The sequence below is a fragment of the Podarcis pityusensis genome (genome assembly GCF_964106645.2).
Source record: "Podarcis pityusensis genome assembly, chromosome: 1".
In the NCBI taxonomy this organism is placed as follows: domain Eukaryota; kingdom Metazoa; phylum Chordata; class Lepidosauria; order Squamata; family Lacertidae; genus Podarcis; species Podarcis pityusensis.
In genome coordinates, this window is record NC_138028.1 from 93756311 (window position 1) to 93777079 (window position 20769).

At 45.5% G+C, this 20769-nt stretch overlaps 1 protein-coding gene across 15 annotated transcripts in view; it reads left to right on the forward strand.

Moving 5' to 3' along the window:
* Positions 1 to 20769, forward strand: part of KALRN (kalirin RhoGEF kinase) — a 509101-nt gene that overhangs the window by 310922 nt on the left and 177410 nt on the right. For all 15 annotated transcript variants that reach the window (XM_081004646.1, XM_081004656.1, XM_081004642.1 and 12 more), the window contains one exon: positions 2696 to 2887. In XM_081004646.1, the coding sequence (XP_080860772.1) occupies positions 2696 to 2887 (192 nt within the window). The remainder of the gene's footprint in view (positions 1 to 2695; positions 2888 to 20769) is intronic.

The following is a 20769-nucleotide window of genomic DNA, read 5'->3' on the forward strand; positions in this document are numbered from 1 at the left end:
ACTGCAGAGAAGGCCCCTTCTTGTGTTGGTACGCTCTGGACCTCTCAAGGAGGAGGCACACGACAGAGGGCCTCAGAAGATGATCTCAGGGTCCGGGTAGGTTCATATGGAAAGAGGCGGTACAATCTCTGTTCCAACCTACTACACAGTGATCTAGCAGGACTCAGACTTCTTCCTTCATCTTTGGTGCTCAATTTCCACTTATTGAAAATAAACTCTCTCTCTTTTTTACCCTGTGTGATAAGCATCAATTGCTAATGAATAAAAAACATGAAACATATTAATTGACATGGTAATCTGTTCAGTCAGATAAATGCCACTGACTATTTAGCCTGTGGTGGCTTTTCTTCTTGTGACCTTTTGAAAAATAGTATTTGCCATTTCTTTTTCTTAGTAGCGAAGAAACCAATTTATGCCCTCTTGTTCTTTCACACATAAAATAATTACATATGTGTACATTTGTAAGCCTGCCATTTTGCAGTCTGTAGGAAGTTTTCCAGTTTTTGAGATGGCATATTTTATCAGTTTCAAAAGATTATTATTTATTGCTTATCACAGAGAAGTTATTAAGCTAATTGAAATGGAAAACTGGTTTTGCCTTAGCTTGAGTTGGTTCAAAGCAAGATACAGCTATTTAAGATATTTGTTTATTTTTGGTATTTATACCCCATCTTTCCATAAAATATATAATCAAGGCAACTTACAAAAACCATCACTTCATAAATATTGTCAAATACAATAAAATAAATTGTAAACTAAAACATGTTGCTGATTTATTAAATTTGTATACCACCCTTCTTCGAAATATCACAGGGCAGTTCACAACATAATAATACAAAATGAGAACACAAAATAGAGAATGAAACAAAAACAAACCAATAAGCCCTTCCTACGCAAGCACATTTAAAAGGCCATAGAATGTTTAATCAGCCAAAAGCTGATTATAGAGAAACCTTTTTGCCTGGCGCCTAATATTACTAACATCTTTGAAAAGTGGCAGCAGTTTAAAATTATTTTAAGAGCATGCAACAAAGTTCCACTGGGTGACAAAGCCTTAGGCAAACCACCTTAAAAACATATTATGTTACTATGGCCTTTTGGGGCTAATTAACATCTGTAAATTGGACATTGTTCTTAAACTAACTGAATTTACTTTTCTTTTACTATATGATATACTGGTCTGATATACTGGTCCAGCTTGATAAAAATCAGTATTTTTATCCAACAAATCAGGGTTTTATCCAACAAAGTTATCCCACTTGCAAAAGAGCTTCAACTTTTGCTCCCCGCACTGTGTCCCCTCCAAAACTGTTCTGGGTGCTCCCCTTACCCTCCAGAGCTGATGGGAGACATGGGTGTGGGGCATGTGTGATAGGAGAGGGAGCGGAGGTTCCATTGCAGAATTGAAAGTCCTTGTTCAAAACGAATTACTTCCCTGGGTGCAACCATTAGTGATTTTATTATTGAATTTTATGGATTTATATTGTATACAACTGTAAACAACTTTGACAGGCATTTTTGCCTTAAAAATGGTCTAATCTATTAAATAAAATATTTATATATAAAAAAAGTAGGAAAGCTGTTCTGAATTCTGAGAATCGCTACTGAGAAATGATGTCTTGTGCCTACCCTGCCACACAATTGACAGTGGAGCAGGTTAAAAAATAGTAAGCCAAAGAATTTGTTGGTATTTTTTTAAAAGAAATGCAAAATAAGTATTTTTAAATATTAAATTACTTTTAAATAAGTAATTTTAAATATTTTGAATTCCACAGAGAGCTTTGTTTATGCGGACTGCCTTATTTTGTTCAGCATCAGGTAATACTCTATGACACAGTAGGAACTTGCATTTAGAGCTTCCCTGACAATATAGAGCAGTGGTGGGGAACTTGTGGTTCTCCAGAAGTTTCTGGACTTCAGCTTCCATAACCCCTGACCATTGGCAATGTTGACAGGGGCTGATGGGAGTTAGAGTCCAGCAGTATCTGGAGAGCCACATGTTCCCTAGCCACATTGTAGAGGTGTCTCTTCTTTGTGTGTAGCTCCACATGGATGTCAGAGCCCCTGTGAGTGAACTGAGGCAGCTTAATCAGAAATAATCCACACACTCAGGCAAGGGAGTTGTTAAATACTGTTGATTTTCATGAGTCCAATAGATATGTTTGTAAATTAGGCCAGAATCTCACAGATTGATTGCTTTTGTCAAAACACAAAAATAAGGGAGTGGGCACATTTTTTAAAGAAGTAATGTTTCCAGTTCACTACATTTACATGTTGCAACATGCTAGCCATCAGTGCTCCTACTTAAACAAATGCATTGTGAAATATCTCCTGGGAGACCATGTCTGCTTCCGAAGTAGTTAACCATCTGAATTGCTTCTTACCCTACGTCATATTTGAAAGATTCCAGGGATCATGGAAATAAGTGAATGCTGAGCCTTTTTAATCTGTCAAACAAGCTAGCTCTGGAGAGGTTATGCGTTTCAAATGAGAAACTATTTCATGCCTATTTGGAGATTACTCTGTGTGGGTTTTTGCTAGCTCCTCTTGCAGAGAGCATCACTTGGAATAACTGCTGTCATTTTAAGATGCTGGTTTCTGTTCCTGCATTTCGGAAGTGTGAATACTCATGCTAGAGCTTCAGTTGCCACATTTGTGTGACTTGCGCTCTGTTTCTTGCTCTGTTTCCTGGTAGAATACCTATACTAATGCAGACAAGCTACTGGAAGCAGCAGAGCAGTTGGCTCAAACCGGAGAGTGTGACCCTGAAGAGATCTACAAGGCAGCACGGCATCTGGAAGTGCGGATTCAGGACTTTGTCAGAAGAGTGGAGCAGAGGAAGCTTCTTTTGGACATGTCTGTATCCTTCCACACTCATACCAAAGAGGTAAGATGCTTACAGTGTGATCAGAGCTGCATTTAGGGGAGCGCGACCAGTTTGCCCGCACTGGGCGCCGAGCCAAGAGGGTGCTGCAGGGGGCGCCGCAACAATGACTTAGAACAGAAGGCAAGAGACAGGGGAGGACAGAATTTTGCCATCACACAAGTGACTGCTAATATTTGACTGATGTTGCAAAGCTTGTTAACACTCAAGAAAGTTTTAAGTTGCTTAAGCCATAATAGACTGAATGTGAAATGTACAGCATGAAAACTCAGAAAACATTGACAAATTGTATATCTTGCAAAAATGCCCTATTTTCTCTCCTTTCATTTGTTTAATGTAAATCCAAGAAAAAGTATTGTTGTTGTTGTTAATTCAGTTTATATAACGCCCTTTATCAAAAGAGCCCAGGGCAGTGTACAACATTAAAAACACATTACAGAAGTGATAAAATGTTTTTAAAGCAAATTTACAGCAGTCTCATGAGAAGAGAGCAAGGTGCACCAAGGTGCACTATTTAATAATTAAATAGTAATAATGTACAATTTATACTAATTGCATTTGGTCTGAGCTCTTTTTAAAAGAATATCAGTTATAATCACAGGGATAACTGAGTAGAAGTGTTTCTTGAGGAATTTCATTATAATGAAGCATCTGTTTTACTATTTCTAGTAACTTTCTAACTAAGAATTCAGATTATGATCAGAGATGGTTATACTTTCATACTATTTAAAATGGGCCCAAAATGCATGTTCCCATGTGTTTTTCAGTTGCTTGCTCAGAACGAGACTAAATGCTGTTTTAGTTCAAGTGAAAAATGTGCAAAGATAAGACACTCGAGCAGGAGACAGAGAGGACAGGGCGTTGAAATTGGAGGCCCCTGAGGGTGCAATTAAAGCATACTTCACATTTTTCCCCTTTCGACCAAAGGCTATTCAGCAATGTGTGCCTTTGGAAGATAAGTTTTATTCTGTGAGGAGAAAGGATTAATCTGAATCATTGTTTTTTCATGGACTGTAGCATCTGTGTGCCACAGCACTCTTGATCCATAAAGGCACCCGCAGGAGCTGAAGGCTTTGCCAGTATTAGCTGAATTATGTACTACAAACAAGTAATTTGTAATAAGCTGCTGCAGAGTTAGGGGAGCCTGAGCAAACAAACGTATTTGGTCACAGATAAGCTAGTGTAAAGGAAATGGTCTGCAGTGCATGGGTCTTTCTCTTCAGCATCTTGAATGGTATGAAGCACTTTTAGCTATGGATGGGACATGGAGGACAATGTGCATTCCTTTTATGAATCAAGTATCTCTTTATTGTTTGGTTGGGTCTACCAACATATTCAGCTAGCCCATAACTTCTTATCACATGATGCAGTAACAGTTGTGTATGCACACATACACCACAGTTCTTAGGCACCCCAGAACTTAAGATTTGTCTGTTGTAAATTGCTTAATATTAAATAGTTTGTTGAGGAATATGTGTGGGTTCATAATTGCCATTTGGAAATGTACAGCTCTTCTTTACTGTTACTCTGGCAGGGTCTTGTCTCTCCTGAAGTGTGCTTCTTACTGTCTGGTGATTTTACTTTGTAGATCAGAGAGATAAGGAAGATACTGGGTAGGTAAAACTTAACCATCTGGTTACCTAGTGTTTACCTATTAGGTTCTAATCTCTCTTGGGTAGGGGAAGTTGTCCAGAAAAAGGAACTTGTTCAAGGGAGTGAGGAGCTGGCTTTCAGTCACAGGAACCTAAGAACAATGTGAGAGTATAATTTATATCATTGGGAAGTTTCAAATGTTTGAGGGCAGGAGGAAAGGGTGGGAGACATACCCTTGTGATCTGAGACTCCTAGGCCATACACTTTTAGATTAATGCACTGAGCATGTTAAGGGAGAAAATTGTACGAAAAGAGTACAACTAATATGGACTGCCCATAGGTTTCATGATTTTACAGTGGTACCTCGCAAGACGAATGCCTCGCAAGACGGAAAACTCGCAAAACGAAAGGGTTTTTGGTTTTTTGAGTTGCTTCGCAAGACGATTTTCCCTATGGGCTTGCTTTGCAAGACGGAAACGTCTTGCAAGTTTGTTTCCTTTTTCTTAAAACTGTTAATACAGTTGTGACTTGACTTCGAGGAGCAACTCATAGCACGTGGTGTGGTAGCCTTTTTTGAGGTTTTTGAAGACTTTTGTGATTTTTGAAGCTTTTCCAAAACTTTTCCGACACCATGCTTTGCAAGACGAAAAAAACCGCAAGATGAAAAAACTCGCGGAACGAATTAATTTTGTCTTGCGAGGCACCACTGTAATTCAGCCTGTCTATAGCATAACATTTGCAAGCTATCCCAAAGGATAGTGCAGTGTTCTATGCATAAGCTATCCTACCCTTATTGATGTGTATAGTTTTTTATATCTACTTTCGTTTATGTTAGCTGGTCTTTAGGCCTTTGGTGTAGAGATGATGCTGTAGAAATGGTGTTATTTCATCAAAAGCATCAAGATGGTGTTATTTCATCAAGTACAAAGTTGAAATTCGAAGCTTGTACAAAATAAGAAAAGCTGGTTGATTCAGTGAGGTTTGGTAGGATGTTTTGTTTAACCTTTTAAAAAGTTTTTGCAGAATGGTTTAGAATTGTCACAAATGATTTACTTTTGAAATTCCAGGACAGTGGTGAGGAAGTCACATAAAGCACTTGGAGATCTATCAGGATTATGTCCTGTGTCATGTTTAGCTAATGAAAATACAAAGCAGAAGGAAAATACATAGATGCTGGAGAAATTACATCCTTTGACTAAGGATTTGTGGAATGTTTCAAAGCAGCAAAAAGAGTGGGAATTTCATGGTTCCTTCCAGACAGTCTAATAAATCACTTCCTTTTCAATGCAGGGTGCTGGAACTCTTAGAAGCACACATTCTGTTGTCAACTTATCACGACTTAAAAATAAGAAGTAACTCTTGCCCTCTTCAGGCAGACTGATTCAGTGTTAAAACTGGCATGTGGGGTGTGTGTGTGTGCTGTGGGGACAGGAGCACTAGCTCTGTCCTTCTGTCTCCATGCCAATTGCCTTCCATGGGTTGGAGGACAAACTTCTGTACCTTTTAGAACTTGGGGGTTCTTTTTTTTAAAAAAATATATTTTATTAAAGATTTTCTTGTTTTACAGAAGTGTAGTGCCTCGTATTCTTTTTTTTCATGTAACGTTTTTACAACTCCGTTTCATTTGTTGAGGCATTAGGGGGAGAAGAAAAAAAAAGAAAGAAAGAAAAAAGAAAGGGGGGTGGAGAGAGGGAAGATGGATAGGGGTGGGGTCGGGTGGCGGTGTTTCTATTATGTTTAATGTATGTAGAGTTTGGTGTCAGCGTTGCTTGTGTTGTTCACTTGTGTTCCTTTGGTGGTGAGAGAGGTTGGGGTTGGCCTAGGGTGTGATTGTTTGCTTGTGATTGGCTGTGGTGATCTTTGTTTTCGTGTGTGAGTGGGGTGGGTGGGTGTTTTGGATCAGGTTAGCCATATTGATTTGTATACTGTTGGTGGATTATTGTCATTGTCCTGTTGGGCTATGTATGTGATAAAGGGGAGCCATACCGGGGTGAAGGCGTCTTCTTCTGTTTGTCCCCGTGTCAGTTTCAGTTTATTAGTTAATTTTTCTAGTAGGGCTGTTTCCCATACTATTTGGTACCATTGGTCCATGCTTACTCCTGACAGGTCTCTCCAGTGTCTGGTTATGGTGTTTCTGGCTGCTGAGAGCAGGTGGGTTATGAGTTCTTTGTGGTGTAAATGGGCATTGTTGTCTTGGAAGATGTTTAGTAGGGCCAATTCTGGGGTGATGTCTATTACTTGCTTAGTTATTTTACATATTTCTTGTATGGCTGTTGTCCAGAATAGTTGGATTTTGGGACACTCCCACCACATGTGGAGGTATGTGCCTGTGGAGGTGCACCCTCTCCAGCATTTTGGTGAGGTTCCTGGGTGTATTAGCGCTAGTTTCCTTGGTGTTAGGTACCACCTGTAGGTGAGTTTCAGTGTGAGTTCTTTTCTTTTCGTTGATATGGATTTAAAGGGGGGTTTAGACCACATTCTGGTCCATTGAGTGGGGTTAATCTCATAGCCTATGTCATTCTCCCATTGTTTTTTGATTGCGTCTAGGGGATTTGCGGGATTTTGGAGTAGTATTTTGTATATTGCGGATACCGTCCCTTTACCGTTTCCCTTTGTTGTTAGGAGGAGGTTTTCGAAGGTTGTCAGGGGCCTAGTTGCTGCTGATTTTACTGTTGGGTTGTTTAAGAGGGCATGAAGTTGGTGTTGTGTTAACCAGGGCATTTGGGTGTCTTCTAGTTTGTCTTGTATTTCTTGTGTTGACAAGGGTTTGTTATTTTTATAAAAGTCTATTAGGCGATATAAGCCTTTGGTTCGCCAGGTTTTTATCTTGAGGTTTTGTGCTGCATGGTGGAATAATGGGTGGTACGCCAGGGGGATTAGTGGGGATGGGGTTGGGGATAGTTTGCCTATTTGTGTTTTCCATGCTTTGAGCATGGTCTGTGTGTACCTGTTAAGTGTTGTGGGAATTTTCTTTAGTTTGTTTGGGAGGAGTGGGTATGTTGTGGTGCAGGTGTTTTCAATTGTGTCCCTCTCTAGGTGTACCCATTGTTTTGTCTCATCTTCTAGTATATATGGGATTATATGGCGTATTTGGTTGGCATTGTAATATGCTTCTATGTTGGGGATTCCCCATCCTCCTTCTGAGGTGGGGAGGTGCAGGTATTTGGGGCTTATTCTTGGTTTTTTATGTGAGAAGATGAAAGAGTGTAGTTTTCTCTGCCAACTGCGAAGTTGGGTTGAGGGGATCCAGATTGGGAGGGTTTGGAATAGGTAGGTTAGTTTTGGGAGTGTGATCATTTTGATCATGGCTATTTTGTCTGAGAGAGTGAAGTTCATGTTATTCCATCTCTTTAGGTCTTTGTTAATTTGTCGCCACAGGGGCTTGTAGTTGTGGAGGTACAATTTATTGAGGTTTCTGGTTATTTGTACCCCTAGGTATCTGAACTTGGTGTGGCAAAGTTTTATTTTGGTGACCTTCGGGAGTTCTTTTTGGGTGTGAGGAGGGGTGTTGAAGCACATAGCTTCTGACTTTGTAAAATTTACCTGTAGGCCCGACACATTGCAAATGTGTTGAGTTCTCTGATTAGGGAGGTTGCTGTGCTTATGGGGTCTGGTGTTGTGACCATTAGGTCATCTGCAAAGAGCCCTAATTTATAGGTTCTGCCTTTTATTTCCACTCCCTTGATGTCTGTGGCTGCTCGGATGCAGATTGCTAGGGGTTCCAGAGCCAGGATAAATAAGAAGGGAGACAGTGGGCATCCTTGTTTCGTGCCTCTTTGGATAGCTATAGTGTTAGAATCCATATTGTTAGTTCTGCATTTTGCTGAGGCTTGGGAGTATATTTGTTTGAGGATTTGTAGGAAGTTGGGGCCAAATTTCATGTTAGTTAGTACTGCTAGTATGTATTTCCACTCCAAGCAATCAAAGGCTTTGAGGGTGTCTAGGGACATAATTGTCAATGGGAGTTTGGTTGCCTTGCTGTGTTCGATCAGGTTCAGTAGTTTCCTAATGGGTTCTGTTATATTGCGGCCAGGGACAAAGCCAGTCTGGTCTGGGGCTATTAACTTGTGTAGGAAGATTTTTAGGCGGTTGGCCAAGATTGATGTGAATATCTTGTAGTCTTGGTTTATTAATGAGATTGGGCGGTATGATTCTACTTTGAGGCTGTCTTTTAGTGGTTTTGGGATGGAGACTATTTTGGAGTGGGTCCAGGTTTTGGGGATGGGGCCCCCTTTTATGATGTTGTTGAATAGGCGGGTCATGTAGGGCATCAAGGGTTCTTTGAATTTCTTATAGAATTCTGCTGTGAAGCCGTCTGGGCCTGGGGCTTTGTGTGTTTTCAGGTTTTTGAGGACCGCATCTATTTCCTCTGGGGTGATAGGGCTGTCCATGAATTCCTGTTCCTCATCAGTTAGGGTAGGCATGGTCAGTCCTGCTAGAAATGTTCTGATTTCCTTCTCTGGTGGGTTATGGGAGGTGTATAGGTTGGAGTAGAATCCTGCAAATTCTGAGGTTATTTCTTCGGGGGAGAATGTTATGTTGCCGTCTTTTTTGGTGATGCAGTGTATTCTTGTTTTGAGTGCTTTTTTCCTACATCTATTTGCTAGTGATCTGCAGTTTTTCCCTCCATATTTGTAGAAACGTTGTTTAGAGTATAGAATGTTGATCATTGTTTTGTTAATTTCTAGGGAGTCTAGTTCTCTCCTTTTTTGTTCTATAAGTTTGAGGAGTTTTTTAGATCCTGTTTGTTTGTAGCGTGATGAGAGGGCTGTGATGTCTTGTTCTATTTTGCTAATTTTTGAGGAGGTTTGTTTTTTAAGGAATGTTTTCTCTTTTATGCAAGCTCCTCTGGTGACCGCTTTCATTGCATCCCATAGGAGGGGGGTTGTTATATTGTTTACATCGTTTTCTTTGAAGTAGTTTTGGAGGGTTTTTGTGAGACTCTCTCTAATTTGTTTGTTTGTAGTTAGGATGGGACTGAAGGACCATGATGGGGTGGTTTGTGTTCCTTCTCCTATTTTAACAATGACTTCTACTGGGGCGTGGTCTGTGATTTTAATGTTACCTATGTTTGTTGATTCTACTGAGGGGATCAGACCCTGTGTGAGTAGAATGCTGTCCAGTCTGGACACTGTATCATGGCATCCCGATTGGAATGTATGGCTGATGTCTCCCGGGTTTTGCTCACCCCAAATGTCGTAGAGACCCCTGTTTTTTAGCATTTTTAGTAACTTGTAAGAGTTCCTGGTTGTTGGGGGTTTCCTTCGGAGGAAGGTTGCCCATGGGGTTGTGGGTGGATATCTTTCAGGGATATACCTTTCATATTTAGATTGAGGTCCCCTCCTAGGATTGCTTCCCCTTCAGAGAAGGAGAGGAATTTGTTTAGTGTCTTCTGGAAGAATTCTAATTGTTTCGTGTTTGGGGCATATATGGAGCCGATTGTCAGTTTGATTTTGCCATCTAGTGTCCCTTTAGCGAAAATGAATCTGCCTTTTTTGTCCTTGAGGACTGTTGTGGCAGTGAAGTTCAGGTCTCTACTGAGTATTATGGCTACACCACGAGCTTTCCCTGAGCCTTGTGCGACCCACTGTTGACTGAAGCGGGGGTCGCTCAGGAGTTTGCTGCCTTTGGGTGGGTTGTGTATTTCTTGTAGGAAGGTGATGTGTGGTTTCATGGTGTTTATGTATGAGGTGATGCGTTTTCTTTTGATGGGGTTTCCCAGCCCCCTCACGTTTAATGTAATTGCTTTTAGGTTAGCCATCTTGCTTATCTATTATGTGGGGTGATTCCCTGCCAACCCGTTCGGGTTGTCTTGTGTCTCTCTCTTCGTGTTGTTTAAAGAACCAGTGGGGTTGCGCTGACCTAGGGTGTGGTGGGTGGGGGGCTAATGGGATTAGAGTAAGATTTGGGTTAAAGAGTAGGGGGTAAGTGGTAGAGAGTTTCCTATATGTAGTCATATAAGGTGCTTGTTTGGGGTATTTTAGGCCATCTGGCATTTAGCCAGTTGGTCCTAGGTCTCAGCTGGTGTGGAAGGCCGTGTTCAAGGACAGGCCATCCCCCCTGTTGTTTGCGATAGGGGGTGATCAGTGAGACAGTGTGAAGTGACTTTGTAACGTCGCTGTCAGGTATAAGGTTCATAAGCAATGTTGCCAATGTTATGAGCAACATTGTTGGTGTGTTGGGGTGGGGATGTGGGTGCTGGTACGCTCTGGTGCCACCATAGTGCTGGTTGGGTATCAGATTTTAGCCTGATTGTGGGTTGTGTTATTAAGGTTGGAGGAGTTGTTTTTCCCTAGTATGGAGTATGGGGGTGTTGAAGGTGTGGGTGATGGGGAATGTGGTTGAGGTCGTCTGGACTGGTGTTGGGATGGGGATTCCTGTGGGGGTGCGGGGCTGGGGGGGATGTTGATGGTGTTAACTAAATCTATGTTTTGGGGGGGGAGAGGGGGAAAGGGGGGGTGAAATATACTCAGAGTCGCAAAGTGATTTCATGCTCTTTATTCAGCTCATAGTGGTGAGGAGGAATGAATAAATGTCCCCTCACAGTATCTGCTTTATATACATTATTTACACAATGGGCTGCACATGATTGGCTAATTCTGGAATTCTACTGTAAGCCAATCAGGTTGTGGATTCACTTCTATCTGGAGCAGGATTGGGTGGTTCCTGCCAACCAATCAGACTGCTGCATTGTTCTAGGACCAATCAGACTGCTGCCTTTTGGATCCTATTGTTCTAGGACCAATCAGACTGCTACAGTTTGGATCCTATTCAACTCAGTACATAACACCCCTCCCCTCTAAGTTCCAGTCCTGCCCGGGAGGTCGCATTCATAGTCCTCAAGGTATGCCGGCGGCCTACGTGTGCGTTGTGGCCTGGGGTGTTCCCTGGTCCGGGCTCCGGGTTCTGGCTCGTGTTCCAAGGATGCTGGCTGTGATGCGGCTGTTTGGTCTGGTGCAACCGGCTCGCTCAGTCGTGGTTCTGGTTCCGGTGTCCTTTCGGCCTCACGGGTCCTCTCTGTATTTACTGATTCTGCCTCTCCTGCTGGCCCCTCCTGCTCTATGGGCCTCACTGCCCCGCTGTTCCCTTGGGACTCCTCTGACCTGTCCTCCTCCTGGTTTTCTCCCGGGAATCGTCGCCGTATCTGGTCGCAGTGGCGGCGCCAGCATTGCCCCCCATCCGTTAGCACCTCGTACGACACGGGGCCAGTGACCCTGGTGATTGTGGCGGGTACCCATGCTGGGCCTGCCCCAAAATTCTTTGCATACACTGGGTCCTGGGCCTCGAAGGTCCGGGGGTTCCTGCCTTCCCCCACCACTACCTCATCCTGAGCTCTATCGGGGTGAAGGCGGTCCAATCTGATTGCAAGGCGCCGACCCATTAGTAGTTCAGCGGGGCTCCGGCCAGTCGTTGAGCTGGGGGTGCTGTGCTGTGCTAGAAGGAATGTGGCAAGGCGGTACTCCCAGTCCCCTTGCGTCATGCGGCGAAGGGTGTCCTTGGTGGTCCGCACCATGCGTTCTGCTTGGCCATTGGTGGCAGGGTGGAACGGCGCCGAACGGATGTGGCGGATGGCGTTCTGCGCTGTGAAGGTTTGGAATTCTCCTGACGTAAATGCAGTCCCGTTGTCTGAGACGAGAGTGTCAGGGAGCCCGTGGGTTGCAAACAGCCTGCGTAGTACCCGGATGGCTGCGGACGTGGAAGTGGACGGTACCAGTGCGACTTCCAGCCATTTGGTGTAGGAGTCCACCACTATGAAGAATGTTTTCCCCTGAAAGGGGCCAGCGAAATCCACATGCAGGCGTGACCATGGTGCTCGGGCGGACTCCCAGGACTGGACTGGGGCCCTTGGGGGATCTGGGCGGGATTCTTGGCAGGCCTGGCAGTGTTTGACCCAGGCCTCTATCTCTCCATTGATCCCCGGCCACCACACATAACTCCTGGCAAGGGCCTTCATTCTTACTACCCCTGGATGTGTCTCGTGTAGGGCTGTGAGGACCCTTTTGCAGAGGGGCTGGGGAACAACGACTCTGCTTCCCCATAACAGGCACCCCTTGTGGGCCGACAGTTCATGTTTGCGGGTTGTGTAGCCGGCGAATTCTGGCCCGGGGCTGCTGCTGGGCCATCCCCTCCACACCCAGTCCAGGACCCGGGAGATGACCCTATCTTTCTTGGAATGGTGTGCAACTTCTTGTGCCTGAATGGGGCGGTCGGGAAGCAGCTCCAGGCTCATAACCTCTTGTGCAGGTGCTGGGTCAGGGCCTGTTTCCGGTAGTGGTAGCCTGCTGAGGGCGTCCGCATGGCCCATCGCCTTCCCAGGTCGGTGAATCAGTGCATACTGGTAGCTGGCAAGGAAAATTGACCACCTGAGGACGCGAGGAGACAGCACTTGGGGGGTCTGCTTTTTGGGGGCAAACAAGCCAAGCAACGGCTTGTGGTCAGTCACCACGGTGAAGGGCCGCCCGTACAAGAAATCATGGAATTTTTTTACTCCCTTTACGATTGCCAGACCCTCCTTGTCGATTTGCGAGTAGTTCCGCTCGGTTGTGTTGAGTGTCTGGGAAAAGTACGCCACCGGTACCTCTCTTCCATCCGGGAGTTGGTGCCCCAGGACAGCTCCAATGCCATAGGGTGAGGCGTCGCATGCTAGCACCACCGGCAGCCTCTCGTCGAAGTGTGCCAAGACCGAGTTTGAGACAAGCAAGTCCTTGACTGCCTGGAATGCGGCCTCCTGGCGCTGGCCCCACACCCAAGGGGCCCGCTTGTCCAGGAGTCTGTGTAGGGGCTCCGCTACCGCCGCCTTGTGGGGAAGGAAGGAATGGTAAAAGTTCAATAGTCCCAAGAAGGCCTGAAGTTCAGTCTTGCTCTTGGGCGCTGGGGCATCACAAATGGCCCGTACCTTGTCCCCAGTCGGGTGGACCCCTTCTGCGTCCACCATAAATCCCAGAAAGTCCACCTGAGGCACTCCTAGTAGACATTTTTCCCGCTTCACCTTGAGACCCGCCGTCTGGAAACGGTGCAGAACGGTGCGGAGGCGGTCCTCAAACTCCTCTGGTGTGGGGCCGGCAATCAACACATCATCGAAGAAGGGGGTGACGCCAGGAATCCCTTTAAGGAGAGAGTCCATTATATTCTGGAATATGCCTGGTGCCACGCTGACACCGAATTGCAGCCGCTTTACCCTGAACGCTCCTCTGTGCGTCACAATCGTCTGTGCCTCTGCTGTGGCCTCATCTACTGGCAGCTGTTGATATGCTTGGGCCAAGTCCAGCTTGCCAAAAATTTTCGACCCAGCCAGGGTGGCAAGGACATGGCTGACCACTGGCACTGGGTATGCGTGGGCCGTGAGGGCCTTGTTTATGGTACATTTGTAGTCTGCGCAGATGCGGACCGAACCATTAGGCTTGACGGGTGTGACGATTGGGGTTTCCCAGGGAGCATTAGGCACCGGCTCCAGCACTCCTTGCTCTACGAGTCGGTCCAATTCCTCGTCTATACGGGGTTTCAAGGCGAACGGGACCCGGCGGGCCTTGAGCCTGACCGGTCGTACTGCGGGGTCAAGCTGTAGCGCAATGGGGGGGCCCGTATACTGTCCCAATTTCCCATCGAAAACCCCTGGAAATTCCTTGCATATGGCGTCCACGTCCACTTGTAAGCTAGTGTGGTTCACCCCGGTGACAGCTAGCCCCAGTGGTCCAAACCATGCCAATCCCAGTAAGCTAATGTAGGGGCCCTTGACCACAAGCAAGTCCAGTTGCCGCGTCCGCCCTCGGTATTGCACCCTGAAGGTCCCCACCCCCATTGTGGGGACCTTACGTTTCTGGAAGTCCCGGAGGGTGAATGGGGCCGGCCTGAGTTTGGGACCCCCAGTGGGACACAGTTTCCTTAAGGTCCTTGCCGAGATTATGGATAGAGTTGAACCCGTGTCAAGCTCCATGCGGCATGGGGCCCCCTCTATCTGTACCTCTACATAAATTTTCTCTACGTTGGGGTGGGGCAACTGGTATACCTGGAAGTCCGTGAGCTCCGTCGAGTTGCCTTGGTGCGTTGGGCCCCGGGACCTGGGGCTCTTGGATTGGTCATCTGATGCCTGGTGTCGGGTGGGCCGAGCCCGACACACCCGGGCGATGTGTCCCGATTTTCTGCACTGCCTGCACTCTGCGTTGCGGAAACGGCAGGTCCTCCTCTCGTGACTCTCCCCGCAGCTTGCGCAGTTCCCTCCTTCTCGTCGAGGCAGCTGTGGTCTGTGCGCTGCTTGAGTGCGCTGCTGTACTCGGTGCACCTCCTCCCTGTCGGATCCTGAGTCGTCGGTGAGGTCTTCATGGTGGACCCTCGGTTGGGATGGCAGGCTCGGCCGTGCCTCTTGGGTCGACCTCTCGGCAGCTTCTGTTGCCAGGGCCTCCTCCAGAGCGACCTGGAACGTTAGGTCCTTCTTAGCGTAGAGGCGTCGTTGCAGCTTCTCATCCTTCAGGCCACCGACGAGGCGGTCACGAAGCATGTTCTCCAGCTCTGAGAAGTTGCAGAACCGGGCGGCTTGGCGGAGAGAGGTCACAAACCCAGTTATGGTTTCCCCAGGGGCTTGCCGCTTTGCGTAGAAGGCATTTCGACGAGCCACCACTGAGGGCTGCGGCGAAAAGTGCCCCTTCAGCTGTTCCATTATTGTTTTGTATGGAACAGTAGCGACGTCTTCAGGCGCAAGGAGAGCCCGGGCGATTTCAAACGTCTCCTCTCCGCAGACGCTGAAGAATATCGCCCTCTTCTTGGCGTCTTCTTCATCGGTGACCCCTTTGGCTTCTAGGAGGAAGGTGAAACGGGAGGCGTACGCTTCCCAGTCTCCAGATGCTGGGTTGAATGGCGAGAAGCTGCTGTTGGCTGCCATTCTGAGTTCCTTGTGCCCCGGAGCTGAAGCCTGGATACACGGTGCGAGGCAGCGGTGCGGCAGTTGGCGGTGCTGCGGTGCTGTGTGTGGCAGTCAGCTCAGCGGGATCCCACCTTCGTCGCCAGTGAAATATACTCAGAGTCGCAAAGTGATTTCATGCTCTTTATTCAGCTCATAGTGGTGAGGAGGAATGAATAAATGTCCCCTCACAGTATCTGCTTTATATACATTATTTACACAATGGGCTGCACATGATTGGCTAATTCTGGAATTCTACTGTAAGCCAATCAGGTTGTGGATTCACTTCTATCTGGAGCAGGATTGGGTGGTTCCTGCCAACCAATCAGACTGCTGCATTGTTCTAGGACCAATCAGACTGCTGCCTTTTGGATCCTATTGTTCTAGGACCAATCAGACTGCTACAGTTTGGATCCTATTCAACTCAGTACATAACAGGGGGGAATCACCAGTCCTTCAGTTTGTGGTTTTTTCCTGGTTGCTTCATTCAGCTGGGGTTGTTGTTGTTGTAGGGTTGTCCATCTGCGATGAATTGGTTTGGTTAATCTTGGTCTGGTTTCTTGTGTCGTATGGCCGGCGGGAAGGTTCTGAGCATGATGCTTGCCTGTATTGGTTTGCGTTGTTGTGCCGCTTCTGTTGTTTCTTTTTCTTCTGTACTGTTGTCTAGTTGTTTGCTGTTGTTTCCTCGTGGTTGGGGCTGTCACTTGGTGGGTTTGTCGGTTGCCATTCCGGTGGGAGGTCGAGTTCAAGGTTCTTTAGTAGTTGCAGGGCCTCAGGTATGTTGGTAGCCATGTGTTGTGTTGTATTGGTTGTTACAATGAGGCGGAAGGGGAAGCCCCATCGGTATTTGATCCCTGCTTGTTGGAGACGCTGGGTGCGTGGGTGCAGGCTTTTCCTCCGGTTTAGGGTATCCTGAGATAGGTCCTGTAAGGCCAGAATGGGGGTTTCTCCATATCGAAGGTTGGTTGAGTTTTTGAGGTGGTTCCATACCTCTTCCTTCTTTTTGTAGCGTGTGAAGCATACAATGATGTCTCTTGGGGGGGGCACTGGGTTTTGGCATAGGTTTTAGGGCTCTGTGAGCCCTCTCCAAGTCATCTGCCTCAAGTTTCAGGCTTGGGATTGTGTTTTTCAGCCAGCGTATAATTTGGTCTGCTGGGCTTTTCTCCTCTGTTTTTTCAGGAAAGTTGCGGAAGCAGATGTTACAACGTCTATTGCGGTCTTCAAGGTCGGCTTGCTTAATTTTCATCTCTCTGTGTTCTGCTTCCATTTGGTTTACCAGTTCGTCCAGTTTCTTGTTCACACGTGCGTTCTCCTCCCGGTATTGCTCTATTATTCTTTCTTGCATTTGGTTCTTGTTCTCTAGAGCTTCCATTTTGGAGGTTAGATTGTTGATTAGTACCTGCATGGGAGCCATTGTGGCCTTCAGTGTTTCTTCTAATCGTGCTTCTAATCTTGCTTCCATTTCCCTCAGATCTCGTTTCGTTATTGGGTGGTCATCATCTTGAAGGGGAGTTACCATCTTAGCATTGTTTGCCATCTCCCTGGTTGGTGTCATCTCGGTCTCCCTGATGGTTTTGGTTTGAGGTTGGCTTGGCGTCCTCTTGGGGTAGGGCGTGTGGTGGTTAGGAGTTGTGGCAGTGGTGATTCCTGGGTATTGTTGGGTTGCTGAGCTGATCAGGCTTTGTTGGCTGGTGGCTTTTACAGAGCGTTTGGATTAGGTGGTCATTTGTGTCACTTCTAGCCTGTGTTTTAAGAACTTCTCTAGGGCTTTTGTAGATGCCTCAGCGGCGGGGGGGGGCAGGTAAGCAGAGATGGGTAGACTAACGGACAGACAGTTCATATAAAGGGAGGGGGGTTAGCAGGTAGAGATGCAAGAGATTAGAGGGGTGGGGCCAGGGGAAATATGTGTTTAGGAGGGGGTTGTATATGTCCAAAAGGGGTATTGGGGTCCAGTTAAGGTGGAAGTTGGGGTTGGGAGTGCGCTCAGAAACAGAGACAGACAAATAGGCTATATGTAAAGGGTGGAGGGAGAAAAAAGGGAAGAAGAAGAAGAAAGAAAGAAGAAGGGGGGAGGCGGGGGGAGGGGGAGATTGGAGTAAAAGAGAAGAGAGAGAGAGAGAGAGAGAGAGAGAGAAAAAGAGAGTTGAAAGAGAGAGGAGAGATAGTACAGTAATATCAGCGGTATTAGAGTGCAGCAGTAGTTTTAGCTATAGTATGAGGGGGGCAAATTATGATAGGGTGATATGAATGTGTGTATGTGTTTCCTTTAGGGGAAGGGGGGATGGAGAGGGGGGGGTTGATTTAAAAAAATAAAAGGGATAGAAAACAAAATTGGGGATGGAAAATGAAAGGTGGGATAAAAGGAAAAAATGAGGAGGGGTGAAGAGAGAGAGGGGAGAGCAAAAAGGGAGAGAAAAATAAAAAAGGGGGGAAGTTGAGGGGAAGAGTATCAATAGCAATAGCAGTGATATGGAGGAAATTTTTGTTTTAAAAGAGAGTGGTGGTCGTAGCTGGGGGCGAAAGATTCCCCCCTCAAGAACAAGCCAACAAATAGAAAAGAAAGGGCTTTAAAAAGAGAAAGGGGGGGGGAATTGTATGGTGTGTTTAAAAAAAAAAAAAAAATATTTCCCCCTAATTATTGTTTTTATTTTTTGTTTGTAAAAAAGTAATTAAAAATGTACGGGTAAAAGATAAAAATGAGAATTAAAGGTAAAAAAAAGAAAGAAAAGGGGGGGGTTGTCTTTAGATAGATAGAGCTTTTTATTTTTATTTTTTTAAAAAAATGAGTAAAGTATAGGTAAAAGAGGATAGGTAAAAGAGAGTGGAAAGTCTGGGGCGAAGTGGCAGTCCCAGGAAATGGCCTGTGATGGTTCAGGGCTGTTTTCTGGGTACTGCCATTTTAATTCTTAAGAGGGGAGTTTGAGGTGGAAATAAAATGAGGTTTAAATTGAGGGTGTGTGTGTGGAAAAGTGTGTCTTTAAATAGTGTGTAGAAAAGATAGAAATAAAAATAAAGATTCCAATAAAGGGTGGCTGCAGCAGCAGTGGCCCCTCTTTTAAAAAGAAAAGTGATAAAAGTAGGTATATGGGGGGGGATAAAAAAGATATATTATTTTTTTTTAAAGGGGGGAGGGAGGGGGAGGGAGGGGTTAAAAAAAAGCGGTGGGGGGAAAAAAGAAAGGGGGAAAAAAAGGTAGTTTCTTCCTTTCTGTGATCCCCTTTGTTATGCGGCTTCTCTGTGTTTTCCTTGCCGCTGGAGCTCCCGGTGGGGCTCAGCCACATGTTTTTTCCGGAGCCTCTTTTGCCTTCCCGTGCTTACCTACCTCTCCTCTGCTTTCCCGTCGGCAGAGATGGGGGCAGCAGCGGTAAATTTGGGGCTCCTTTTTCTTTCTTTCTTTTTCTTCCTCTCTCCCCCTTTCTTTCTCCCTCTTTGCGTTAGCTCCACTGTCCTCCTGGTTTTGGAGCTCCTCTCGGCTGTTGGGGGGGTGGTCGGGTGCCTTTCCGGCTCAATCTCAGTCGTGGGGGGGGGGTGTTTTGGCTCCTTTGATAGATGCCCGGGCACCCCCGATTCCTCTCCGCTGGCGGTGCTGGCGGCAGCAGTCCTGGGAGCCCGGGAGTCGGCCAGACAGAGCCTTTTACTCTGGCTGGCTTCAGGAGCTCTTTTCTGCTGTTGCAGCCGCCATGCTGCCTCGCCGGAAGTCCCCAGAACTTGGGGGTTCTAAAATGCATGGAAAGTCTCAATGAGTTCAGGATGCTCTTCACTTCAGCAGTCCCCCCCAGCTCATAGAGGGTAACTGGAGTGGCAATAAGGGGGTGCAGCTAGGGTGATCATCCCCTGCCCCCCATGTCCACACAGATTTTCTGAAGAGGGCTTATATTAATGCTGATTGCTTTCATCCAGTTTACCTCTGTAATGTAAGCATGGAATTTGGCTTGCCCTTGACAATGTCTGCTCTTAATTACCTCCAGATTAATAATGACATAGAAATTAAAATATTATTTTAGATAGGAACATGTTTTTGTCAGTCATTGTAAAGCTACAATTCATGAGCATCTGACTCCCCAGTAGCACAATTTAATATTATGGGATGGATGAACTCTGAATCCATCACACACATTTTTTGGGACCTTGGCATGCTAACTGAGACAAGCATAGCTGCCTTAAGCATATTTGCCTCGAGTAGAGGTTATATTTAGCTGTATCAATTTGGCGCATGAAAAAATCTGAAACATCAGATTATAAGCACTACAATTTTTCCCTATGATGCAAGGACATCATTCTTGTACAGAAACATCAAAAGAGGCCTTACTTTAATGATGAATAGCTTTGAATTGATATCTGTTTATTTCAAGAATGTCTTAGCTTACATTGCGAGATGGATTCTTGTTTTGCCCAAGAACTGTCGGCTAGAGTGAAACCGTAAGGTGTTGGAAAGCTTGAATCAGAGAATCTGACAGCAGGACTTGGGCTCCTTATTTTCTTTGCCAGAAGGGTGGCTGTAAAGGAGATATTTGTGTGGTCTTTTATTCTGTTAGTGCTACCCAGATAATGGTAGCTCATCAGCCTAGCAGAAGCAGATTTATTGCCGAAGAAAACAAGGGCCTGGCTAGCCTTATATACGGTTGTCTTAGGCTTGGTTCTTCTTTCTGAGCAACTTATCATGCAGAATAGTTGCTTTGGAGATTCCTGTACTTGACCTCCCTTCTTCTGTCTTCCATCTTTTGGAACCTAACCCAAGTCTGTGCACATAGCAGACAGAAATACTTGGCTCTCTGGAGGGCTTTGTGCTGGAGAGGAATGCACTGGAAGCCTCAGAATAGATAAGACAAAGTCTAAAGTGGCCCAGAAGACTGCACTAAGCCTCATCACATATGCTACCAGGCCCCTGTGTGTTAAACAGGCAGTACTATTACTGCCTCCTCAGTTTACTTAAAGCCACTAGGTGCTGTGATGCCTAGTTCTACTTGCCCTTTTTGTACATAGACTGAATGCCATAATCTGCTTTGATTCAATGCTTTTTAGACTTGAAACACTAGGTTCCATTCATGACATAATAATTCCAATCAACTCATCACTGTTGAATTGTTTACTTACAAATTTGGGGTGTCTTTTACCTACTAAAAGTTGTCATGTGTCCCCATACTACACATAAACTATGGCTTAATGTTTGTTTTTTGCTTACTGTGTGTGGCTTGCTTGGGACATGAATGGGAATCCTGTGAATTGATCAAAAATCACATTTTGATTGAAATTGTTTCTGAAATATTTTTAATCTTATTAACAGCACATATTTTTTGTAATGGGATTTTGCAGTCATAACTGAAGACCAGGGGACTAAAACCTTCTGAGTCAACGAAGATGTACAGTTTAATAGTTTTTTAATATGCAAATCCTTGTT